We start from the raw sequence: 27571 nt of genomic DNA on the forward strand, positions 1-27571 counted from the left end.
ACGCATGCTGAAACAAAGTCGATCCACAGATAGCATCGGCAGCATTTGTCCCATAATCTCTCTGTTCCTTGCTGCTTTGGGGCTAAATCAGAGACCATGCTGACAATCCAGGGGTGTGGTTGGGAAGCACTTCATGTTATATTTTACGTTAGCCTGTATCCAAATCCTTGTCAATCGAAGGAGACTTAGGCACTTTCCTGAACAGAGATACTTTCAATGCTAAAATGAATGAAAATTACATTAGACTTAAGTTCAGACCTTTCCTGTTTTTCTAGGTATAGTTACTTAGCGGAAAAATGCAAGAAGCAGGATATAGAGAAAGGTTTTTTCCTTGTTATTCCCAGTTTTATCTTCCTCATGCTGAATTTTCCTCTTCCTTCCAGGTTTGACTAGAACCATTTAATTTGTAATTTTATTGCAAAATCCTCTCAGGCCACCACCATCCCTCTAATTCTGCCTCCAGGCATTTTGCTTGGGTGGCTTTCTGCTACCCCTGATGCTTCCCAGGAACCATACAGTCCACCTTCCTCTCTCTGAGACAAAACTGTCCTCCCAGCAGCTGCTTTTCTGGGCAGTTCAAACAAATACTTCTTTCTTCATGTTCTCTTTGAATTCTCCCTTCCCTCCAGCACAAGAAATCACTACCTCCTCTTCTGTTTCCCCCCTCTTTTTCTATTTTTCCGTTTTTTCTGGTCCTTCCCATCTTGCTGATTGTTCTTTGAGTGCCAGTTTCAGCAGCTCTGCTTCATCTCTCCCTCCTTATATGTTAATATTTCTAACCCGTGCTGTCATCTCCTCTGCCACTGTGCATCCTTCTCCGTGGTGTCATTCATCCTGACGTTCTCCATCGCGCCTTCCTTCAGGAGAGTCTCCGATCTCCTTTTCTGCCTCCCAATGTGCTGCTCGTTTCTGCTCTCTGTCCTGCCTCCTCTCTCCTATTTTTTACTTGCAAGGTTTCCTGTTAAATCAAACCCTTTCTGCAGCATTGAAAACCAGATGGGTCTGCAGAGAATTAGCCCTTGTATATATGAGCTGCCAGAAGCATCTTGTCAGGTCCTGTGCCATGTGCTGCACCCCAAGGGGGAAAACGAGAGCTGGGGGTAACATGGTACAAAAGCACCCTTCTGTCAGACTGATGCTTTTTGCAGGATAAAAAATACCTCACTTCACCTAGTGTAAATCAAAATCATGATGGAAGCATGTTTAGGCATTTATTAACAACACATAATTAGAAGGTAATCAGTGGACGATACATTCAGTATCAGTAATACAACATTTACAAAATCTTACTAAATTCCTGCGAACGTCTAGGACTGTTCTGTAGTCCCACAACACTCACATATGTGCGCACACACACAGTTACATGTAGACTCCCCCGCCGACCGTGGAGCTTACCCTCCTGACATCCCCCTTGATGCACCCACTGGGGAGGAGGCACCCCAGAGAGACCCCCGAAGTGGGGGTCTCTGTGCTGCCCTTGCACCGCCAGCCCAGCTGTGCAAGTTGCCCCCTACAACCTAATACTTGCGTTATTTCATATGCACAAAGCGTAGTAATGTGTTAGGGCTGTCGGGGCATGGAGGGGATGGGAGCCAGGCACAGGTCCCTGTGGGCACCGCAGGTCTGGGCTGCACCCTCTGCCACCCCCTGTAACATGGCAAAGAGACAAAGTTCATTTCCTTTAGTGGTCACCACTGTTGTCTTGTCATCCAAAGCCTTAAAAAGCTCTTGGAGATTTTTTTCTGTGTGGAGTAGGTGATGACCACTAGACATCATTATGCGTTAAAGTATTCCAGAGCATTAAAATCCCATGAAAAACTCTTTTCTCGCCTTTTTTCCCCCCCCTTCAGCAATGGTGGGGATTGCTAAAAGGTATAATTAGAGGCACAGCAGGTAGCAGCACCTATAGATAAGGTTGCCTGTTGGTTTCCATTAAAACGCTGCCTTCAGTTGTTCAGAGACTGTCTATATGTTAACCATTTAGGCTCACATTTTCCATGCCACATGTCTGCCTCAGGCTATTTCTCTTCTCTTTTTTTCCTTTCTTTTTGAGGAAGTTTCAAGAAAAAACTATTCCACTCTTCCTGAGACTGAGCATAAAGAAAAAAAAATGTAGCATTTTCCATGTTGAAAAATTTATTCCAGCTTTTTTTTTTGTGAAAAACTTCAGAACCTCTGTGGTTTTGTGCCATGAACCTCAAGTTTGGTTTGGACCATTGTCCTTTTTTTTGTATTTATAAGCACTTGTGGAAACCAAGCCAAGTTTGGAGAACTGAAAAAAATATAAGTCCCTTAAAAGGGTAAAGCAAAAAAAAAAAGAGTCTGAGAAAAGGCAAGGAGGAGGTTGGAAGGGGCTGGGCAGTGGGGAGAGAGGCAGGATGGGAGGGAGCGGGGGAGAAAAGGAGAGGTGGTGAGATGGCTACAGATGTGTGAACGTGTTCAGGAGGAAAAGCAGTAAAGGGTTGGAGGTGGCGGGGGCGGGGGGGGGGGGTGGAGAAGCAAAAGGAGGATAGAAAAGAGCTCTGGGCAGGGTGAAGGGGAACAAGGAGAGTGTTGGACAGACAGGAGTGAAAGGACCCACCGTGGCAGCAAAACGTTCCCCTGTAAACTCTTGTCCAAACGTTCCCCTGTAAACTCTTGTCCCACTAGCCTGAGTCTTTCCACCGCTTTGCTTTCAGAAGATACCCATGAATGCTACTGGCAAATGATGTCCCTCTAGCAGCAGGTTTTGCCAAAGATAATGTCATTAAAACTTGTTTTCTGTAGTTCAGAAGAGTTACTCCATTCATTGAAGGGCCTTTTAGAAGCTCCCTCCTGATGATAGTGCACCAAGGACCTGTGCATCTTTGATATTTGTGGGGTTTTGGGTTCAAGTTTTTGGGTTCTCATTCTTAAGGGTTTTAAAGTTTTCAGAAGACACAACCACTTGCAAAATCCAGTGGTCAGAACATTATAAATTTAAATTTGCCAACTGAATTTCGTCTGCTTCCCATGTACGTAAACATCTATAATGACATTGCTGTGGCCTATTTTTATGTTTACTATGCCTGTGTATAGACATAGCAGCAATACACAAATTGTGTCTTTTCACAGTTCACACATGCCGTATTCCTCAGTGTGGATACATTAATAAGTAGTAAATGTAATACCTTTTGCTACAGAATTTTCTGTGACTTAAAAGAGGTAGTACCACTAGATTACATTGTCCACTGCCCCTGTTGTTTTTTTTTTTAAAGTACAGCCTGTTATTTCTGCCTACTGTAAAGTTTATTCCACAAAAGTAAACTCAATTTGTAGTACAAAGTTAGAAATTTAGAGAACTGTTCCATATGTTTAAAGGTCAGATTATATGGTCTGTTTGTATAAATTATGCTATGGAAGAGACTCTTAGTTAAAACCAGTAGTGTTGCCTTTTTTATTTCATGTGAAGCCATTATCCTTTCTACATTTTAGTAGATGGTTATTTTGGATTGGAATTCCATTGGGGCGGAGAGTTTCTACTTTAGCTGTAATCTTTTTGTTGTTACGTACAAAGATCTGTTGCGGTTGTACGTATTCCAACCTATCCACCTCCACCCTCCTGCTCCCCAAATGTTGGATCTCTCTCCCTCTGTTTGCTCATTTTGTCTGGAAGAAATACTAGTGGTTCTTGGAAAGGAGAAGCAGGGTGGCAGTGGCTAGCCAGGAAGAGAAGCAGGCAGAGGAGAGGCTTGTGTTCAGGGTGGAACCTGTGTTACTGGAGATGGTGCATATATTTAAGAACTAGAGTAAACAGTAATTCTTGCCAGAATAGAGAGTTAAAACACAGGTTACAAGATATGCTGTGGTATTTGAAATTGAGAAGGAGGTTGCTTGAAGACAAAGTAGCTTGGGTTGACTCTGGGGAGTCCCATAAATGGTCTTCTACTTAAAACTCCAGAAAAATCATATTTCTGGTGACTCGCTAGTGACATACTTAGGTTTTTCCACTAGAGAAGCACATTCTTTTCTAAGATTTATCAACAGTTTAACATCAGGTATGTTTTTAACTAGGAGCAGGTTTGGGGAAGGGAATGAGGTAGATGTGTATTCCAGCTTTATTTGTGAAGCCCAGTGTAAGGAAGATGAGGAAGTCCATTTTGACATATCCTGAGTCCCTACACCTTTTGGAAGCTGTTAATTCCTTCTCTTCCACGCAAAGAATGCCTCTAGTCCTTCAGCTCTGTGCTGTCACCAGGGCTGAGCTTTGATCTAGTTGCTTTTATCCCACGAATTAGGACCCAGTGGAAACATATGCATAAAACTTCTCATTTATTTTATCCCTGCCTTGGGTTTTATTGTGCCTTGGACCAACCTGCTGGAAGCTTTCTGATGTCTGAAATATCTCTTAAGACTGTTGCAATGTGTAAATTGCAATCTGCTACTGTTTTGTAGTGGCTTTGCAATATTTTATTTAATATTAAATATACTCTGTCCTTATTGTTTTCCCTGTTTGCTTTTGGTGATAGAGTATTTGTATATTGGATGCTCAGTGAGATATATATCTCAGTAGTTTCAGTACTTTGTTTTTTGTGTAGATGAGGTCTCGTGGCATTCAAATAGCTTAGAACAAGGAGAGTCCTTTGCTTAAAAAAAAAGTGTTGTATGTTTATGTATACAACCCAATGACAGAGATGCTTAAATATGTGCATATATTACATCCATGCAATCACTCTCACCTCAGTATTTCTCCACACAGCTATTCTTTTACAGGTTTATGGCAAATTATTTGACTGGTGAAATGATTTTAAATATTGCCTTTGATTGGATCATAGCAATTAATATTCTCTGGTAGATTAGTTACACTGTGTGTTCAGTGACAATTCCCATTCTCTGTGAAGCATAGCTATGCTGGGTGCAGTTATCTGCTCTAGCCACATAGTCTCATAAAATCTTAATAAAATCCAAAAACTGTGGAGTATGGGTAATCTTGCTATAAACTGTAATAAAAATTACCCCTGTAGACTCTATTCTGACCATTAAGTTCATGGATACTGCTGCATTGTACATAAAGTTTTATGAAATAAATCGACCAATTCTGCTGCCCCTACCAGATACCGAGCTGTTTTGATTGAAAATCTGATAGGTGCGCTCAGAGCGTTTTCCAATGCATAAAGCGCTTATAATGAACTTTAAATAGGAAGAAAAATGCCATATATGTGCTTCATATAGTATGGACCAGCTTAGGAGGAGACAATCATGAATGCCATCATTCCCATAATGAGTGCATTTGTTAGGTCCATAAAGCCAGGATTCGGTTTCCTAAAACACGTTAAGTAAACCCAAGTATAACACTTAATCTCCAAGAGCTTAATTTCAATTAGCTCATGTACATCTGCATCGGGAAGTGTTACTTCCACCGTTTAAAATGCGCAGTGGCATCTGTGATGTTCTATGTTGGCGTTCTCCTGCTGGGGAACTTGGTGTTGGGCTCCTGTTCTCTGTAAACCTGCCAAGAAAGGGGATCTTCACTCGTGTCGGCTCGCGGTCTGGAGACAGATGTCAAGCTACAGCATGAGTCTGAGGCTGCACAGTTGTAAAACCTATTTTCCAAGAGTAACTGAGAAGGATGGAGATGAGTTGGTCCCTCTGCTTGGCGTTTGGTTCAGCCAGATGCGGTTTTTTATCAGAGATATTTGAAACAGTGGCAGTTTAAGAAAGAGCAAAAGAAGTCACTGTTGGCCAGCAGTTTCCTTCTTGCAGTATTTCAGGTACCGAACTGTGTTGTATGCCAAATGTAGAGACCAAAGTCATAGTTTAGACACTACAATGTTCATACTGCTGGCAGATTATTGGTTTTAATGGTGGTTACTGTGTCCCCCTGTGAATTACTCCTCTTCCAAACTTACCCATTAGGGCCCTGAGGCCAAAGATCATTTTATTCAGCGTCGCTGCTGGGGACCGAGATTCCTCTATGACATTAAGCAAACAGTGGCAGGCAGGGAGAAAGCGGGAGCAAGCAAGGCCATGCAGTGCTGTTGCTGTTGTCCCATCTTCAGGTGCTTACTGAGATCCCCCAGGCACTTCTACCCCTTTCCCAGAAAACCAAGGCATGACCGAGTCGCGTGGCAAAGGCTGCTCTCCTCCCCTTTCCAGCAAGGAGCGGGTCTACAGTGGCTCAACAGGGCACTGAGCCACTTTCCTCTGTCAGGGCTGGTACCCCAGCACCTGGTGAGAGAAGGGAGGAGGACTCACACCACCAAATTCCCTGGGCCGTCCACGGAGGCAGGTGGGCTCAGCACCCCTGAAGGCACCCATCTGCCTCCTCTGGCTGTATGGAAGGGGTGGGGTGGTTGTATTTGCAGTGCAGGTGCCTGAAGACAGGAGGTGAGAGGCTCTTCCCTCTCCTCCCGGTGTCACCCAACTCCTGATGTCCAGAGCTCTGAGAGAGGATGGGGGCTGATGGAAATGTACAGTTAGGTGCCATTGGGTCTTGGGGTCCTTGTGGGTGGCAGATTATTATTATTATTATTATTAGGTTTAAACTACATCTTCCATGGTGTTTCTGACACTGGCAGACTGTAGCATATTGTGCTAAAGCACAAGTGCCCTATAATTTTCTTAACCATACTTTCCAACACCATCTTTCTGTGAGTTTGGCAGCAAATGTCACTTTGTTAGTTCAGTCCTTCCAGCTCTGCAGACACATGGACACACATGTGTGTAACAGCAGTACTAATGAGAGTCTTGTAAGGTAAATTTTGGGGTGTCGGGTAGTATTTGGTTTTCCATTCCTAATGGAGGTTAGTGCAAAGCAACTGTTGCTTACAGCTCGAGATAATCTTTCAGCTGCTGTACGCCAGCAGGCACTGGAAGCAACTGGAGGGGAGTTTCTAAGAAAGATGTTTGGCAGCAGCAAGCATGACTCTTTCTGGCTTATTTGAGGCGCCTTATATTTCTGCATAATTTAAACTTCCATCCCAATAAAAATCTGTGGCTATTTTGCGAGAGCAAACAGGTCACACGGGTGTGGATCAGAGCTAGAAAGTTCAGCAGGGCCTCCCCCCATCCAGGCTGACGTCTCACCTGGCACGGGCCTTGGCGTTACCCTCCCTGCTGCAGACCTGTGTGACCCTGCTTGTGGCTGGCAAGTCTCGTGGGTGGATGTCAGGGCCACTTGGAAATCCCCTCATGAGCAATCGTTTTGATTAGCGGGTTGAATATTAGGCATCCTTCAGGGAAAGGGTGGGGAGTTTAATGTGTGAAACAAAAGCAAACGGACTCCGAATTTGGAAATCCTTTCAAAAAGCAGAAATAGATTTTTAATTATTTTAAGAGAGCAGCTAAGCGTGATTCAGTTTTTATTATGATGTGGTCTATCACAGAATCACAGAATGGTTAAGGGTTGGAAGGGACCTCTGGAGATCATCTAGTCCAACCCCCTGCTAAAGCAGGTTCACCTAGAGCATGCTGCACAGGGTTGCGTCCAGACAGGTTTTGAATATCTGCAGAGAAGGAGACTCCACAACCTCCCTGGGCAGCCTGTTCCAGTGCTCTGCCACCCTCAAAGTAAAGAAGATCCTCCTCAGCAGGCCTACATGTGTGTATGTTTACAAAGTTATTAGCAGAAAAGTTAATTTAATGCAGAAAACTGAGTTTTTTTAAGATAAAGTGAGCCAGAGGCTTCAATATTTCAGGATGCTGAAATTTTCACTCTCTGCTTTCACACCAGCAAGCATCATCTCATAATGAGTCATTTCGGCATTAGTTAATACTACGTGGTTTAGCTATAAAGAGAAGCAAAACTCCTGATGGTTACTTGGTTTTCTCCTGTTCTTAAATATTTCATTCATCTTTAACCCAAGGGGCTCATATTTGCCTTTAAATCAAAGATAGTGTGTAGACATGAAATTACTTCTAGTGGGTCTTCGTGAGCCTACTGATGGGATGAGCTTTCATCCCTTTCACTCAGAGGGAATTTGACTGGAGAAAATAAATCAGGTTGCGGTAACTGCAAACTGCCAGTGGTGATAGCAGTATGTTAGCGTATGGCCCTTTTCACGCCAAGAAGGGGTGGAATTCAGGCCACCTACAGGCACCCAACTCCAGGATTTCTGATGGTGCTTGACCTTGCCCCACCAGATCAGAGCACTTGAGCTGCGTATCCCTAAATAATCGCTGGGAAGAAGAAAAGCGATTAGGACATATTGGGGTGGAGCCCTGTATATGACAGACAGGGGATAGCGTTTACCTAACAGCCTAGTAGCACAAGCACATGTGTGAGAGATGAGAGGAGGTGTGCTGGGCTCTCGTCAGCCTGGAGGGATTTAAATCTGCAGTCCCCAGTTCCCAAGGGATGCCCCGATGTGGACAGGAGCACCAGTTTAGAGAGTGGAGGAGAAAAATACCCTGATGGTGTGGTCCTGCGCTCAGGGTATTCCCCTGGAAAGGTGGAGACTGTGACCTGTTCCAAGGGGTTCGTCTGCCCTTAGCAGCCAGCAGGCTGGATCCTTCCCGGAGATTTTGCTTCCATGACATGGCAAGTCCTGTACCACGTGAAAACCGACGAGCTGTGTGCCAGAAAGCACGAATTCAATCAGTGGTCATTAGAAAGTTGCTGTGCAAGTTTAAATCTGTTCCAGCATTGTAGAAGGGGCAATTTTGTCCTGAGAAACAGGATCAGGTGTTGTCTACCTGCCACAGTCAGCATAAATTTTAAAGCCAAAAGCTGCTTAGTTCGATAGAAATAGAAGCAAGCTTATATCTGATCCAGATCAGATTTTTTCCTACTGCAACTGACAGTTGGCAGATACAATATTAATGATGGTAGAACAAGTTCTGGAGCATATACAGGCTGGTATGTGCCTTATGCGAGACCCATTTGCACATCCTACCTTGAAACAAGTGCAGAGAGTGAATTCGCTCGTACCGCCCAAAGGGAAGCTCCTTTTTGGTACAGTTTGGCAAAGGGGCCATTGAGAAGTGATTGCATATATGTACATGCATCAAGAGCAATGGTCTGTACTTTCTTTAGCAAAAAGGATCCTTGTTTCTTGAGGCTAACAAGGATGGAAGGCGATGTGGCCGCTTGCAGCCCTTCAGGACTTGCAGACGTTCTTAAATAACTCCCCTGGCTCGCCAGTCTTTTCAGCATGGAGTGCTAACAGCTTGCTTCTATAGCTCCTGTGCACTCTTTCAATGACACCTTTGTCCCATGAAAGCTGACTCATTTCTTTTTGCTTGCCTTGCCTGAGCCTCATTCACACTTCACAAAACCATTGGATAGCTCTGTCCGACAAATCTTGCCTTTCAAGAGGAGTAGCAAGGACAAGAAAACCAGCTCATTTTTAAGGCTTGAGCTTTACTCATGAAATGTGTCTGCCTGTGATAGGGAGGACTTGATTCAGTGACCCAGCCAGGTCCCTTCTGGACCCATGGTTCTAAGTTCAAGGAAAGCTTGGTTGTCAGAGCAAGGTACAGCATGAAGGGAGGTTAAAACGCACTGCCATGTTTTGTGGGCTCTCCTCCACCTTGCTTGCCAATTTTATTCCATTACTCACTTGTACTTCACCTTTTTAATCTCATTTGCTAAATTATCTCTTGCCTGCATCTCTTCATTCTTTCCAGTTTGATGTTTGTTAGGCCAATAATTACTCTTAATTCAGTGTTTATGAACTGCGGCTGGTATTTATAAACCTTGGTGCCAGTAGTTTGACAGTTGTTCTTAAGATGTCCAAGAGAACGTCAAAGAGGTTGACATAAGTAAGAGTCATGAACTCTGAATGTATAAAAATCCTGTACTGCAGTTTGCACACTGTAGTGAGTGGTGAGGAGGAGATATCTGTTAGGCTTTTGGCCAGTTGGTTATTCACATGGCTCATCTGGGGGAGTAGAATAGCTTTAAAGGCTGTTTTTCCCTGCAGCAGCTGCAGCCATGCTGATGAGAAAACAGGGCAGTTTACACCAGCTGGCAGCAGCAAAGTTCAGCCTCCTGGTTAGTCACCTCTGCTCTCCTGCACCTCGGCCACCCAAGTCTGCAAGCTGAGAAGAGGTCACAAATGGAGGAGGGGACAAAAAAGGGTGTATATGTGGGCTGACATTAAAAAACAAGGGAATAATCCCTAGATCGTTCTCTAATTTAATTATCATCTTTAGTTAGCTTCACTGCAAAAATATAACAAAAAATGTTCCTCAATTGCCTGCCTTTGAATTTGCCCACTGATACATTTCCCTTCCTCGCCTTTTGTTCTCACCATGCTCAAGTGTTGCAGCACCTCGTGATGTGCTCAAGCGCTGGTGTCTGGTGGGGCAAGCCGTGCCCAGTGGGCCAAGTTATCCCTAGGTACAAAAGCACAACCCCACTGGCAACTTCGTGGCTGTGTTAGAAGTATACAGAGTAGGATTTACCTCGCCCAGCAGAAATAAAAAGAAGGTAGCATTTTGGTGTAGTTAAGAGTTTCTGTCCTAGCACATTCCTCTGGTAATCTAAAAACAACACCAGATATCATTGGAGTCTCAGCAATATCTTAAGAGCTGGCAATCTGCAATAATAATGAAACAGCGTGTCTTATAAGGAACAAAAGCACGTAAGATTTTTCATATACATTTATACTTTTTATGTAGGTGTATTCACACTTAAGTGATCAAAATTTGTGTGTATTAACTATTACAGACTAAATTATGTAACAACATTCATGATTTCAAGTTAGGCTTAGGTTTAAACATTAAGAAAGTTTCTGAGCTAGCTACTTAAAACTTTTGCTGTAGTATAAGTCAGATTAAGCCACCATTAATACAAAGTATCACATACATAGTTGTTTGTTACAGATTTAATTTCATTTACAAACATTAGCTTTCACAAAAGCATCACATATAGCAGCATTTAAATATTGGGCAGATACAAACATATAACTTCTTGTAATGAGATTCACTTTAAGAAAACCTGAAGAAGTAATAAGTAGTAAAAATCTCATACTTAAAGTTGCTTTTAAGAAGGAACATTAGAGAACAAGACATCCTCAGAAACAGTACTTCTTTCCAGTTAGTTTTCTGGGACTAAATCAGCTGACTAGATGGTTCAGTTGCTCTTAAATCAAATACTAGATTATCCCTAATGCTGAGGTATGCATTGAATACCATCATCTGTAAGTCGTGATTTTGAGAAGCACGGTCAGAATGGTGTTCATTCTACCTAAAACAATTAAATGTTTTGAAGAATTTCTAAGTTGCTGTACATTTGTCTCACGCAGGTCATAGTTCATTGTCAACAGTCTTTGCTTTGATAAGCAGAAGGTGTTTTCTTTACCACACGTGAAGAAATAATAAGCAGCCCAAATGCAGCCAGTATTACTGAGGCACTTAAACTGTGCCGGTAGAAAGCTAACAGAAGTCACACTGTATATCTGTAAATGCACTGTGCTTCCAGAAGGGCTTGTTGCATCAGCTTACTGAACATATTTTGATAGTATTTTCTTTATGAAGTTCTTTAACATTAAAAAAATGCAGCTCAAGTGTAGTTATAATCACTCACTGTGCTTTTACTCAGAGGTGGTTCACAGCTAAGACATAAATTAAAATTTAATACCAAATTTCCCTCGCGTCACCACTCGTAGGGAGGGCTTTCTTTTTGAGAGCCCAGCTATCCATCAGTGCTACTTTTATGGCTGCACAGCTCCTGGAGTATCTACAGCCCTCCCATTCTTCAGTGTAACTCAGTCCCTTTTCTAGAGTCAGTGAACATGGTAACATAAGAAACATGGCAAAATGGGGAATTTAACTGTGACTTTTACAGCTGCTGTCCGGCTGTAGGCCCACTGAACCAAATGATCTGTAAAGGAAGCCTGTGATACCTGTTGTCCAGGGCTGTGGTTAGCCAGAGCTGAGTAGGAATGACAGCTACCTTTCTTGAAAAGCACGTCACAAGACCCAGAAAGTGTCCTGTGTCTGACACTGCAGTACAGGAGGGCACAAGCTAACAAACTCAACAGTTAGCTTTTTAAAGAAATAATCTTGGATTCCTCTATTTCACCTGGCCAAACAAAACAAACACATATTTAAACAAATCTCTTTACCTGTTTTCCCCTTCCCACTCCTCCCTTGCAGGGTCAGGCATCTCTCCAGTTTTGCTCTCTACTCCAGCTGCTTTCAGTGTCTCTTGGCACTTACTAATCCTACGTGGTATTTCATGGGTAAGGAGGAATGTCTCTTTCACTACTTCACCTCCAAAGTTTGTCTCTGTGTCTGTCCCCTGACACAAGCAGCCCCCAGTTCCTCTCGGGACTATCCCAAGTCACACTTGTGCCCCATAGTCCTCCCCCATACCCATCTCTTTATTTTTTCCCCCTGCCCGTATGATCTTGGCTGGCTGCCAGGCGCCCACCCAGCCGCTCGCACACTCTCTCTCCTTAATGGGACGTGGGGAAAATAAGGTGCAATAGCTCATGGGTTGAGATAAAGACAGGGAGATCACTCACCAATTCCTGTCATGGACAAAACAGACTTGACTTGGAGAACATTAATTTAATTTATTGCCGATTAAAAGTAGATCAGGATGGTAAGAACCAACACCCCACCCCCTTTTTCCCAGGCTTAAGTTTACTCCTTCATTCAGGGAGATGGGGAATGGGAGCTGTGGTCAGCTCATAACAGTTTGTCTCTGCTGTTGCTTCCCTCTCATGCTGTTCCCCTGCTCCACCACGGTCTCTTCAGGTGAAGGTGAATCTCTGCTTCACCATGGTGCAGCACATCCTCCCTGCCTCCCCCTTGCACCTTAGTGTCTGCAGGGCTGTTTTTCACACTTTCTTCCTCGCTCTGCCTGGGTTTTTTTGCCCTTCCTTAGATATGTTTTCCCTGAGGCACCATCATCTTGTCTGCTGGGATCAGCCATGCCCTGCGGCTGGAACCAGCTGTGCCTGGCATGGGGCAGCCCCGGCCTCTCATCACAGAGGCCCCTGCAGCCCCCGCTGCCAGCGCCTGGGTACCTGCACCCAGTGCATTGCCATACAGTATGAATACTGCAAGGTGTGGGTGGACAAAACAATCCTGCAATTCCTGATCTTCGGCTGTTTGTAAGACCTGAGGCCATGTGAATGTTAAAAAAAATCTGCCCAAGCCTGCCCAGCATCAGTCACCAGAAAGTGAGTTGCTTGCATGAAGTTAGGTGCAGCAGCTTTGCCACATGTAATGTGGACGGAAGGCTCCTTCAGAGGTTAACGCTGGTGTTGAATTGAGTCAGAAGTCTGTACAACTGAGGGGTTTTTGACATCTAACTTCTAGTTAACTGGAGTGACGTGGGTCCCAGCCTGGTATCTCGTGATAGTCAAAATCAAACATTGCTCCTGAAACTTTGCTGTAAAATTTACTCTCGAGTGTGCTGCATTGTGCAAAGCGGACATAGCCCTTTCTCTTCTCTTTCTGAAGACATCCAGAATAAGTAACTTGAGGGTAAACCGAGTTTTTGATTAATATTAATACGTGCAGTTTTATTTCAGGTCTGCCGAATGCAGTTTTATTTCAGGTCTGGTGTAGCCTGTGTGTGTTCGTGCGCCTGCGTGCTGCTGGAAGTGCTTGCGCCTCGCTGTAGCACCGCTGGGTGCCCTTGGGAATCCGTCACTGATTTGGGAAGCTCAGCAGAAGCGGTGCCATCCGGCCCGAGCGAGCGGATGTGTTGTGCTCCCTGATGTTCTGGGACAAGGTTCATTTCAGCATGCTCATATTAATCCATTATATGTCTCTTTCCAGCACAAATGGACCCCCGAGGCCTATCTCCCAGACAAATTAAAAGTGACAGTGATGATGACGACCTGCCAAATGTGACCTTAGATAGCGTTAATGAAACTGGATCTACAGCGCTCTCCATAGCCAGAGCAGTACAAGAGTAAGTATCACATTCCCAGAGCGAGATGAGGTGCTCCTGGGCTGACGGAGTCACCAGCCCTCGGCAGTGCCGCAGGGGTGTCCCCAGCTGCGGGCCAGCGTACCTGCCAGCATCTCTTCGTGTAGCTTCCTTCCCTTTAGGAAGAGATGGCTCTATCTCGCGTCTCTCTCTGGTTCTCTTTTACTTTCTTTGTCTCCGTCCTCATTATTAAGTAAAGTTTCAAACTGAAATTGTTTCTTGCCCTTTATTTACTTGCAAAGCTTGCAGTGTTTTTATATCCTCTCCAAAGGGAAACCAGGTTAGACTTTCACTCAAAAAACATGAAATTTTTTTTTGACTGAAAGCAGCATCAAGAAGTTTCTTCTAGTTGCTGTCAAATATGAACTACCTACATTTCTCCCAAAGGACAGTGTTACTAAAAGGAAATTAGCGAAGGGCTTTGAGCAGTTTTTCCATTGCTATTATTTTTCTGTGTACTTTTACTCACTGGATGGACAAATATAATTTCTTAATGTAATGTCTGTATTGCTTGTTTAAAAAAAAAAAAAGTTTATCATGAGCATTAGCAATTCTGTAGATGCATGAGCGTGCTCAGTCACTGTAGCAGCTGTAAGGGAACCAACTGTGAGGTAAATAAGTATTAATATCCCCATTTTACAGGTGAGGAAAATGAGGTTATGCGTAAAGGTCACCCCGCTGGTCCAGAGCAGAGCTGGAAATAGAAGTAGAGCCTCCAGGCACTGAAACCTGTGCTAGACCCACAAAACACATTACTTTATCTGAGAGGTTCAAAATACAGGCATTCTGGATGTTATTAAATAGGAAGGGGTATAATAAAGGCCATTAGACATTGTTATATAATTTATTATAGATGCATTTTAAATGTCTTATCTAAAAGTACTTAGTTTTGCTTTGTTTTTCTGGCCATCAGTAGCCAAAAGCACTGATGTTTCCAAAGCAGTGTCCTATTTGCTTAGAGGAGATTAAGTCGTGTTTGAGGGGGAACTACTACTCTTGGGTTTTCACCAGACATCCACTAATTCATTTTCTAGTCAAGTGGAGTAACCTCAAACCTACATTCCCCTTAAGCAGAGAGGGAGTTGTCTATGGGCAAGGCATTGGCTCTCACTGTAATTACCATGCTCCCCTTCTGACAGTGATAAAGCAAGGGAAGGTTTCTTCAGCAGTGACACTATTGCTTGATAGACAGGCCTCACACATATTTTGAATGTGCTAGTTACAACACCAGGCCCTGAAGTGCTAAGTATTTTTCTCTCAGTTTATAGCACACATAATAAGCCAGAAAAATAAAACAACCTGTCAAGATTTTGCACTAAATGGTTCTGTCTAATTAATGAAAAGAGGAAGCATGGGGTGCTAGCAAATACTTCTAACATATGACTGGCAGGCAGATACTGTTCTCTGTGATTGATATTGCTTGAACACTTGGAGAATTGGTCAAACCATGAAAAGCTTTTTTAGCTTTTCCACAATGCACTCCACAGTTTGTGAAGGTAAATGTGTTGAATATTACTTGGCTGACTCTGGAGCTTAAGAATTAAATTAAGAAATTTAATAACATAACATCAGCTCATTCTTATTACAGGTTTTATTGAAACAGTAATCTGTTAGTTTATTTCAAAAGCCCCATTAGGAAAATCTAATTTGACAATGATCTGCAATTTGTCTTCTTTTTCACTTCGTTCTCAGTCACAGATACCACACATACAGACGCTGAGCTGAAAAGAGACGTTAGCACATTATACCAACTCCAGTCAATCTATTTCTTTCTTGGTCTGTAATATAGTGCCTTACAGGTGGGCTCTATTCTTAATTTAGGCATCTAACATGTACCTTAATATTAGACGTTTAGCAAAGCAGTCCACTGGTAATAAAAGCCTGCATTCTACATACCCATGTTGCAGCGAGGAAAGTGCCTTTGAAGCCTTCCAAAGGGGATCCTGTGTGCTCAATTTCAGCGTCTAAACTTAGCAGGCAGGAATTTCCTCTGAGGACGTGGAAAGGCACCTACTGTTCTGCTGAATAACTGGGCAGCACAGGAGCATGCACAGAAGGACTGCTTCAGTAGGCAGTAAAGCGTCGGTCTAAGCCAAGTGCCTAAGTGAGGTAGGCTGGACATCAGAGCCTAGAAGGGTGTGCCATGGAGTGTGTTCTTTCTTAAGTGAGCTTGTAAGCTCTTTCTTGTGGATAGTTATACAGTTAACAACAGAAAATAACTTCTTGCTGAGAGAAAGTCTTCTCTCCTTGTGGGATACTGTCTGGGAAGTACAGCATGGCACCTCCAAAGGGATGACAGCAACCTTTCCTTCGATACCAGATTGCTGTTGGGCAATCTTGTGTTCGTTAAACAAAATACGAAGCCTAGTTTGTAGATGCTAGTGGCAGGTGCAAGACAACAGCTGACCTTTTTCTGGTTGGTTTTCAGACATGTTTTAAATTATCCAGTATAAGGATTATAAATATATATATGTATGTATATATATTTGCCTGTTGCTCCCTGTTCTCCAGGAGCAGAAAGGGATTTCAAATACCGTGTGATAGGTATTAGGCTTTGGGTCTGTCCTGTGCAGCCCCTCACGCAGTGTGTGGGGCTGTGGGGCATTGCCTTGGTGAGGCTCCTCACTTACCCTGTGTGCTGTCTGTGGGGTTCAAGATTCATCTTGTGTAGTTAGACATCTGCAACATAGGAATCTGCATCCGAGCTAGTTGTCTTTCTTCCCTGCATATGGGCAGGATAGCAGTTGGTGTGTCCAGGTGGTAATTCTTTTGACCTGTTCTAGCTGTCTAATTTAGGGGGAGAGAGAAGAGAGGCTCAAGCCCATGAGCACCTGTTCCTCTTCATTGACCGCAGGCAGTGCAGACAGCTGCCTGGGATGCACATGTCAGAACTGCAGGTCTCTGGTGTGAGGTGAGGGTACAGCAATCCATGGCACCTGACTGGGGAGTCAGCGTGCCAGAAGCTGGGAGTGACAGGACGATACTGAATGCTCCGACATCTTCTCTTGCATCTAAATCTGCCACGTGGGGTTAGCAATGCCAAGGTTTCAACCATGAGCTGAAGGAAGTCAACTAATCAATGTTTGGGGAGGAACTGTTTTTTTAACATACCTGTTAAAAAACAGGTTTTTTAAATAACTGTTTTTTTAAATACCTCCATTTTGAAGCTTGTTGTCTTGGAAATTACCCTTGTGTGGCTGGGTCATAGGACAGTCTGGAATGCCTGTATGAAAGCTTTGCTTTTCATGTCCTCTAAAACTGGAAGGCATCCTCTTGTATTGCTGCTTTGTTTCAGGTCTGCTGTAGCCTTACAAGAAAAAAATTCTTACCAGTAAAAATTGTGACAATCAAGACACTAAGAGCCACATATTTGGCATTAGTTCTTATTTACTTAAACAGTATGTAATTTGCTTGCATATTTGTAAAATAACCAAGTATGACTATTTTTTTCTCAGGGAAATTGCCATCTTACTGCTAGCTTTATATTGGCTGAGCTTCCAGACTTCTCAGTAGTTCGTTTGGAATGACTTCATAGTCCCTCTTCAATTCAGCAAACCCAATCGATAATGTAAAATTATAGATAAACAAAGTCATTATTTCAAGCAGGGTACTTTGGTGAAATTTCTTTATGTGACAGTGCTGCGTTGCTATGCCTTACCATAATATGGACTAAAAATAATTTATTAATCTCAGATAATATGCTTTGGCTGATAATAATTATTGCAGCAATATGTGGATTTCAGTGGGCTTTGCATTGTAAGCAGCATTTCATCCTTTTTGTAATGTGTTTTACAAACTCATTTTGACTTGTAGCTCTCCAACAAAGAGCAGATTTGCCTCTATACGCCTGACACCACTGATGCTTATTACACAGCAAGAAGAGCATCATATATTCAGGGTCAAATCCCAGATATGCTCTAGAAATCTTTATGAAGCCAAGGGAAGAGAAGGCATTAGTCAAGCCCTAGAAAACCAGTAAAACTTTTTAAGAGCCCCTCTTGGAGGCAGCGTCCTATTCCCTCAGCCTGGCAGCCCTTCCATCCCTAGGTAGTCCTGATGCAGCGGGGCTCAGGAGCCATCTCCATGGTACATAGTAATGCAAACCCTGACGGGGGCATTCATCTCCTTCTTTCCCTGCACACTTGTGCAGTAAAATACATTATTTTGCAGCATGCAGCTCTCTCTCCCCGAACACACACAACATAAGATCCCCTCCTTGCAGAGGCTGAGGGCAGAAGCAGGAGAGGCAGAGGGTGATTTTTAGCATGAATTTTTGATCAGTGTGTTGGTGAAAATCCAAAGATCCAGAAATTCCTCTTTCTCCTCCTAGACTTTTTTTTCTCCTTAGGGGATGTAGGTGGAGGGAACCCCTTTGACAAAACCTTTTTTTCTTTCAAATTATGTCAAGGAGAAGGTGGACTGTGCATATAAACTGATGATGCTTAAAGTAGCTTCTTGTTTTTCTGGGGTGATGGAGAGACAGAAAATTCAGAGAGGAAATCCTGAATACTTGTAGTTATAGCTGCTGTTAATTCACAGAAATGTGATTTGTCATTTGTCTGTGACCATGGTGACTTTTAGCGTGAACTCTTTTTTGTGCTGAGCTGGCTGCCACTGAGTGCTTGTATGAAAACGAGATTAGGGGCTTTGACCCTGCCCCACGTTCTCTTTTGCTACATTACGTGATTGATACATTGATGCTAATATGCTCATCTTAATTTATTTTTAAATTCCGCTGTCTTTTACTATTGCAATACACTGGAAGATAATTTTGGATGCTGTACTGGTGAAAAAGAAATTCCACAGCAGGCAGACAGCATAGCCCCAGTACCAATGTACTCTCTTAAATTGGTATGTATTTTTCAAGTCTGAATTTTTCTCCTTAGATCTCTTTTTTCCTCCCTCCTCTTCTTTGATCTAAAATAACTTCTGTGTTGATTTTTATCTCTTTTGAGGTTTATAACTGTGTTCCCATCAGCTATTCATTTTCTACACTGATATTGTCTGTTTTCCTGCTTCAGTTGCAGTCATTACTACCATTGTGCTATTCATTATAGGGAACTTTCACCTCAGTTTTTTCTTCTGGTTACAGACAAAATACTTTGTCCTGAGTCTCCAAGAAACATAAACGAGGGTGTTTTGGCAGCACTTGTGTGAACTTTGCTTCTCTCTCCTCTGGTACATCTGCCTTCTGTGAACAAACGCTCATTTTAAAACTGGCACACAACTGGATGGTGATTTTACAGATGGAGAACTGACTAGTGCTGGTCCAGGATTTCTCAGTAAAGTGTTTTTTTCACTGGAGAATGCTAATTTGTCTAAACCAAAATTGTGGGAATACATGAGTTTCAATTTTACTTTTCCCATGAAGATTTCCCAAGTCTGGGATGCGTTTTTCCATCACAGTAAGGCTTTAGAACAGAAGGTCGCACGGTTTCTGCAACGCTCCTGGGGGGAAATTGGACCCCACACCCAGAATGCAGAACTGCCCGTGGGCCTCCCACCTCCCCACAGGCTGTTATGCCGTGGGGCTTCTCCTCAGCCTCCTCAAGAGTCACTCTACAAACTGAACTGACTTATTAAACATGAATAGAGGTGCGTATGCAGATACGTAAGTGAAAGACACTGGTGACATAAGAGTCCTGTAAGGCAGGCAGTCATCTGTATTATGGTTGATGCCCCCACTGTGTTGTTATTTCAGGGATGTTTCTGTTCTAGTTTTGTTTGACAAGAAATATCTTGTCAGCAGTCTCAGATATGTATCCTGTGGCAGAAAAGGTTTCTGCAGTGAAAAGCGTTGCAAAGTTGGAAGTTGGCTGGTGACCCAAGGGCACAATTGAGCTGGAAGAGGTGTGCTGTGTCTCAGCTAGCGTAGGGAACCTCTGGGCAGTACTAGACTGTCCAGTTTGGACAAATCCTTGCAGCAAGGTTCATCCCTCACAATGTAATCTAACAGTTAGGCTCAAGTATTTTGGATTTTCTCAGTGGAAAGATGTGCATACTTCTAGGTCTAATTCTCTCATCAGTTGTGATCATCTGCCTTTTGGAGGTGCCTGCCTTCCCCAATGTTTATAAAGGAGCCTGGACAAATAGCTTAGGGAGAGTGATAAACCTTAACAACGCTGAAGATAACATCTGAGGAATCCCCCTCTACGTGGTTTTCTAAGGCCGTGCTGGAAGTCTGTGACTCAAGAAAAAACTAAACCAGTACATGTAAACTTTGGGCCTATGCAGCTACTATAGGTGTGATTTCTCCTACCTACATGCAGTTCAGATAACTCGCCAAAGAAGTACTGACTTCTTCTACAGTGTATTTATATGACACTTTACAAACTTTCTTCTAGTAGAATTTCAATTCTCAGAATCCTCTGTTTGTATATAAAAATGCAAGTGCCTAGAGCTGTACTAAGGACTTCTACTACAAGAGCTTGAAAGCCCTATATACCTTTGGGAATTGCTCTGTAGGCACTAGCTATGAGCCTTTGGTTTCAGCAATCCAAATGGACCTATACTATTCTAAAAGGGTACTTTTTCTTTTTCTTTTTTTTTTTCCATATGCGATATTTTACCAGAAAAAAAAAAGTTTAATAACCTGACAGTTGGGCAATAAAATCAAAGGATGCCATTCTGTGCATGCACAGAGATTCTAGGATTTTTGGTGTGGAAATTTGCCATTATATGTCCCAGAGCTTTTTGCCAGGGTAACAGATTTCCCATCAGTCAGCGATCATTAGGAACAAGTGCCAGGTGGATGACAACTGTAAATCAAAAGCAGTTTTTACAAAGAAATTGACATCGCTGCCTGCTTTGAAAGGACAGTATTGCTTAGATGACAGCATATTAGGAGATAGGGGTATTGTCAAATTGTTCCCTGAAGAAAGCTAATTTGAAAATAAAAGCGCGTTTAGCTTGGTCTACACAAAATTATATTTTCCTGTCTCCCCTGTAGCAGTAAGTTACCATGTCAGTTGAGTAGATGAATCCAGAGTAACGAAACATTGCCATTAGGGTGTCCATTGTCTTCTTTTGAATCACTTTCACAGAATCACAGAATCACAGAATGTTAGGGATTGGAAGGGACCTCGAAAGATCATCTAGTCCAATCCCCCTGCCGGAGCAGGGTTACCTAGATCACATCACACAGGAACGCGTCCAGGCGGGTTTTGAATGTCTCCAGAGAAGGAGACTCCACAACCTCTCTGGGCAGCCTGTTCCAACCCTCACCGTAAAGTTTTTCCTCATATTTATGCGGAACCTCCTGTGTTCCAGCTTGCACCCATTGCCCCTTGTCCTGTCAATGGGTGTCACTGAGAAGAGCCTGGCTCCATCCTCATGACATTTGCCCTTTCCATATTTATAAACATTAATGAGGTCACCCCTCAGTCTCCTCTTCTCCAGAGACCCAGCTCCCTCAGCCTCTCCTCATAAGGGAGATGTTCCACCCCCTTAATCATCTTTGTGGCTCTGCGCTGGACTCTCTCTAGCAGTTCCCTGTCCTTCTTGAACTGAGGGGCCCAGAACTGGACACAATATTCGAGATGCGGCCTCACCAGGGCAGAGTAGAGGGGGAGGAGAACCTCTCTCGACCTGCTAACCACACCCCTTCTAATACACCCCAGGATGCCATTGGCCTTCTTGGCCACAAGGGCACATTGCTGGCTCATGGTCATCCTGTTGTCCACTAGGACCCCCAGGTCCCTTTCCCCTACGCTGTTCTCTAACAGGTCTGCCCCCAACTTGTACTGGTACATGGGGTTGTTCTTGCCCAGATGCAGGACTCTACACTTGCCCTTGTTATATTTCATTAAATTTCTCCCCGCCCAACTCTCCAGCCTGTCTAGGTCCCTCTGAATGGCTGCGCAGCCTTCCATTGTGTCAGCCACTCCTCCCAGTTTTGTGTCATCAGCGAACTTGCTGACAGTGCACTCTATTCCCTCATCCAAGTCATTAATGAATATATTGAATAGTACTGGTCCCAGTACCGACCCTTGAGGGACTCCGCTAGATACAGGCCTCCAACTGGACTCTGTCCCATTGATCACCACTCTCTGGCTTCTTTCCTTCAGCCAGTTCACAATCCACCTCACTATCTGATCATCCAGACCACACTTCCTCAGTTTAGCTGCGAGGATGCTGTGGGAGACTGTGTCAAACGCTTTACTGAAATCAAGATAGACCACATCCACAGCTTTACCATCATCTGTCCACCTGGTTATGTCCTCATAAAAGGCTATCAGGTTGGTTAAGCATGACTTCCCGTTGGTGAAGCCATGCTGAGTGCCCCTAATGATCCCTCTATCCTTGATGTACCTAGAGACAGCACCAAGGGCAAGTTGTTCCATTACCTTTCTGGGGATGGAGGTGAGGCTGACCAGTGACTTTGAAGTGCTAGACAATGCTTTTCACTACATGTTTTGCCATACCTTTGCTAGGAGTAGTATTTTCCTGTTAAGAGAAATATTTAAATTAAGTGCATAATAATCTGGAAGAACCAAGGAATCCTGGTTCTGTTAAAGTCCGGAGGAGTTTTACCATTAAGTTCATTGGGTCTAACAATTAAACCTGAAACTGTAACAGAAGTCTGGATGCTAAAAAGAAAATAAGTAACTTAACACTTAGGCTATTTTGAGGACCAGCGTGGTGCAGCAAGAGAGGTATTTGTAGCATGTATGGATTCACAGATACTTTTCTGTATGTGTCTTTCATTACCTTTATCCATCACAAGCAAACTTTCAAAGATCTTGTTTCGCAGTTTCAGTTCAGTGTCTATATTGAATTGTCTCATATAATTGTCTTCTCAAAAACAGTTTAAATTTGTTAATTAATTTAAATTTTAGTCTAAGAAGTGCCAGTCATTTCAAGGTAGTTATCAAACTTTGCCATTATTGGGATTTTATGTTACTAAACAAGTTTACACAAATGTGCTTTGGAATAAAATGCCCCAAAACATCAGTGTATGATTATAATTCATATAGCACTTTTTATCTTTGAAGTGCTTTGCAAACATTAACTAATTAAATTGTACAGGTCCCCTGTGTGTTCAAATATTATAATTATCCGCAGGTTAGTGACTTGCTCAAGGCCATGCAGCAAAGCAGAGGATGAGCTGGGATCAGGAACGTCCGCCTTCTAGTCCCATGCTTAATCCACTACAATGTGTTGCTCCAGAGTGAAGCTTGAGTCATTAGTGGTTAGATATGTGAAATGCATTTTATTGATAGAGGGGCAGGCATTGTGTAATTGCTTGAAGAGCATGACACCGAGCAATGAATTAGAAATAACATTATGCATTACTGCTACCCAGTTAGCAGTTTGTACACCTATTTGGCATCTGTTTCCCTAGTGATTCGTTATTCAGCTTTTTCTGTTTTTTCTTTCTAAATCAGCACAGAAGGCAGAGGCAGAGCTGTGTGCATTACGAAATTCAGAGCTGTAGCAAATACTTATCAGTGCGGATTAGATAGCAGAATGCTGCCAGAAAAAGCCACAATAAAACTACCTCAGTGAACTGCTACCTTGACTTACTGATAAGAAAAAGAAAGAGCATTGTCCTTTGCTGTCACTTGAGCCAAAATTACTTCTTTTTTTCATTATTTAGATCAGATAAGTTTTTATCTTTCCTTTTCCATAAGGCAGTTCCTGTGATTTTGTGACAGACAAACATGCAACACAATTAAATCTTAATAGCAGTGCTTATACTGATTTATGGAAAAATGTTTCCTGAGTGTTTAGATCAATGCTTGCAAAAACACAAAAAGAGTTGTGTAGGTCACAGGTGTGTAAACTGCATGCAAAGGAGGGCACTGTTAAGAGGGGAACACTGTTTAGCAACGCATAGTTAAGTGAGCATGCGAATATGGGGATCTAAAAAAACACACCCACATTTTTTCCACCATTTTCCTTTTTGCTGCACAATGGGAAAAGATCGTGCTAGGTTTTCCCCTTTATTAGTTCAATCCTCTTTCACTAGTAGAGACTCTGCTGTAACCTCATTTCTCACAGCAAGTTCTTTTTAGGCTGGAGATAAAGAGGAGTGAAAGGAAGCTCCTGGATGATGGATGTGGAAGAGTTTTTTGTGCGGAGCCCGTGTGCCAAGGAGGTGCCATCCTCCATGTGCATATGACTGAGGACATGAGTGTTACTATTTTGGACACATCAAGAAAAGGATAATTGGAGCTTTAAGCCGCCACACGTATGAAGTTGCTGTAGCCAAAATGAAAGGAATTGAAGGCTGAAACAAGGAGTAAAGCAACACAATGGCTGAGATAATAGCATCTAATCCTGAGATGTGTCAGAAGTAACGATAGTCACAGGTTTCAGAGTCAAGCTGAGTACCTTCATCGTTGTAGCCATGACAAACAAAAGATGTGTCAAGAATGAAGTTTTGGGTCACATTTGTTTACCCTTCTGGGATATACTGAGTTGCCACAGGATACAGCGGTGCGAGGAAATATGAAAACTGAGTGAGGCAGAAAATAAGGAAGCGACCAGGGTGGATCAGAGGAGGGACAATGGCCAAACCACTCTTGCCTAGCATGTATTGCTAAGCCTGGGCAGTGTGGAGCAGGCTGGCAGGTACTGAGGTCAGAGGCTGCCCTAAAAAGTGCTCGTCCTAAGGCCTGCCTACAGTATCTGCTGCTGGTGGAAATCGACAGCATTGCAAACAGAGCCTGAAAAATGAAGTAACCTGGAAATGACCAGAACCTACCAGCAGGCACAAAAAGAAATATTTGCATTTATATACTCGTTAAAAGTTAGCAGGAGTCTCAATCTTGTCAAAATATCTCCCTCAATTATTTGCATTAATAATATGATATTTAGCATAGGGCTGGGATTCTGTGTGGTAAATCAGGGACACACAATGCTGTCAGATAGACAGATCACTTCACTTAGAAGTCACCGTGGTGTTTCTCTGAAGAACTGATGGCCTTTGCTATCTCTGTGATCAGGTGCTTATCAGGGCCAGAGTCAGACCATTTATAAATAAGCTCACAGGAGGAACTGGAATAATGACCAAAATCTCAGTCATAAAAGTTTCAAAAGCAGAGTAACAGGATAATGTTGTATAGTAAAGTATTTGCTGAAAACTATTTACTCAGCTGAACTCAGATTCCCTTTGCACTTGGTATTTCCACTTCCAAACTACTTGCTGTCTGTATCACCACATCATTTCTGAGATTCTTAGCCACTGCTAAGGCATAGTGAAAATAAAATGTGTTTTTCCTCTTGCTTGAGAGGAACTATCAAGTACATGCAATTCTGTAACAGGTACATCCTTGTCAATATGCTGCATGGCGTAGAGGTACCGCTATCCCCATAATCTTGCAACATGCGTGAAATACCACAGGTACCCAGAACCAAGATGAACCATAAGAGCACAGACACTTGAGGCGAGATACAGATTGCCTACTTTGGGGGGGGTCTGGTGGAGGCCTTGTGAGGTTATGAAATAGGTGATTGGCTCCAGCAGCGTTTCAGAGCACCTACACAAGGCGTCAACACTCCCACAGTATAGTCAACACAGAGTTAAATGCTCTGAAGTTCAATGGGCAGAGCAACCAGCTTCCTAGAGCCAGCTCCGCTTACCTGCTGGGTACTTGTCTATGAGTCATCTCTGCTCTCTTTGGAGCTTGGGTTTCTGACCTGGCGTTGTTCATGAAAATACAGTTTGGCAAAAAAAAATAACCACCAAACCAGCTTACATTCCAAACTTCCCGTTGTGGAAAATAAGAGATCAAGTACTTTGTTCTGAGCTTGCCTATTTCTACCTGTTTTAAAACCCAGAGCATGCTGTCCTCTTCCTGCCAGCCTTCACTCTGTTTAAAAATGTGACAACCAGCGGCAGCGGTGGTGCAGCCACCCACGTCTGGCATAAAAACCATAGTGATTAGAGCAGTGACTCAGATACCTACATTTGCCAATTCTGGAACACGAGGCTATGACGCAAAAGATATCCCAGAGTGGTCCTACAACGTCCTTTTCCTCTTCTTTTTCCTCCTACACTTGTATTTTGGATTGGGAAGTGACTATTACAGATCTCTTTTATGCTGAATCTGTGTTGTCAGGTGTGTTTTAGCCATTTTCATAGTACAGATAAGGTTCAAACCCCAGAGGCAAGGACTGGGAATTTCTCCTGACGGTTTCTGGATCAGAGCAGAGGCTGGGTGGGAGGCCACAGCCATTTGGCTTTCAGACCAAACAGAGAGGAACATAGTAAGTTTTAAGTGTCTGTGAGGTTGGCTGGGGGATGTCTGGATGTCTTTTGCTTCAGTGCCTGGATACTGTAGGTTCTAACCAGAGTTTAGTTGTCTGCTAAGTTTCCCACTAATAAAAATTCATCATGCAAATACTTAACCATCCTCATGAACTGTATTTTTGCCTGCCCTATTGCTAGTTGTTAAAAAGGGACCTTTATGAAAAGAAGTGTACAAAATTTAGTCATGACTTCTGTATCAGTACATGACTTTGTATCAGCTTTAGGAATAAACATTTTTCCAATAAGACACAGAGATAATTATAAATTCATTGACATGGGGGAGAATGGTCAATGTTATGGTTTCCAGTTGCCATTTTTCCAGTGCATGTTAATTTCAGTTGAGGGCTAATGGAATAGGGGAGATTTTGCCCCAGTGTGCTTTGATTAGATACTGTGAAATAAAATCTGTTCCTAGTGATACCATGGGAGAGGCATCTGAAATATGTTTTTGAAGAAGGAAGAGGCTCTACACGGAGAGTGGAAAAAGAGGGTAGAAAAAAACAGTATCGGACTGTGATAGAGCTAATAACTTAGACTTTGCTATGAAAATTCTTTACATCGTTTTGTCATCTTGGTAGCAGATTTCTGTCATTATCAGAAATCTAACATTTAACAAATGGCAAAATCAAGCAAACAGTAAAGAAGACCAATGTTTACCGTACATTTGAAGCAAGGAAATGTGAGATATTCGAAAGATGCAGTGCAAAATCCTGGGATAAAATAGATTGTTTGTAGGTTTACAAGGTCCAATGGAAAGTGCAATTATATAAGTCAAGAGAAGTTGCTTTGAAAATGTCCTTTTCACTTTCAACAATTACTGTTCCAACCTTACCATTTTAGTTGGGCATTATAAAGGATCCAAAACGTTTCCAATGCAAATGCATTCAACTGCAAGTGTGCTAGAACACTTTCATGATTCATGTTGTTATTCTAATATTTTTGCTAGTTTCTTGGGCGTTGGCCTCAGACTAATGTCATGGTACATTTGAGATCTAAACCACAGAGAGAGGGACTGAAGGGGGTTATTCATGGACTTGGCTTTCTACAGGTTTTTCTTTTTTCCTAACGTGGTGGAACTGTTCCCAAAAGCCAGCTGTATGATGCTTCTTGTTTAAGCACATGGAGTGGATCAGAATTTGTCAGTGAAAAGGAGCATTCCGTATAGTCCAAATCCCAACACAGGAATTTATACAGCTATGACATCATATATTTGTGTTGTTCAATATTCCAAATAATATTCTAGAAGATTATCTATTTTCCCTGGAGTCTCAGTTTTAAGTAAAAAGCGTAAAGGCTAGGTTTTTCAGTGATGTGTTGGGAATAATATTACTTAAGCAGCAGAATTCTGGGAGTGGAAATTCACTCCAGCCTCTGTTCCCTCTTCATGCTCTAGATTCTCGTTAATGTTTTCCTCTTGGTCACTGATTATTTTTTAATAAGAAAATATGATCCACCATGATCCA

General features: G+C 42.8%; 1 protein-coding gene across 5 annotated transcripts in view; it reads left to right on the top strand.

Moving 5' to 3' along the window:
* KLF12 (KLF transcription factor 12) overlaps positions 1-27571 on the top strand; it is a 256263-nt gene that overhangs the window by 165047 nt on the left and 63645 nt on the right. For all 5 annotated transcript variants that reach the window (XM_068395214.1, XM_068395213.1, XM_068395217.1 and 2 more), the window contains one exon: positions 13699-13834. In XM_068395214.1, coding sequence (XP_068251315.1) covers positions 13699-13834 — 136 coding nt within the window. The remainder of the gene's footprint in view (positions 1-13698; positions 13835-27571) is intronic.

Source organism: Nyctibius grandis, chromosome 2, assembly GCF_013368605.1.
Source record: "Nyctibius grandis isolate bNycGra1 chromosome 2, bNycGra1.pri, whole genome shotgun sequence".
NCBI classification, from domain to species: domain Eukaryota; kingdom Metazoa; phylum Chordata; class Aves; order Nyctibiiformes; family Nyctibiidae; genus Nyctibius; species Nyctibius grandis.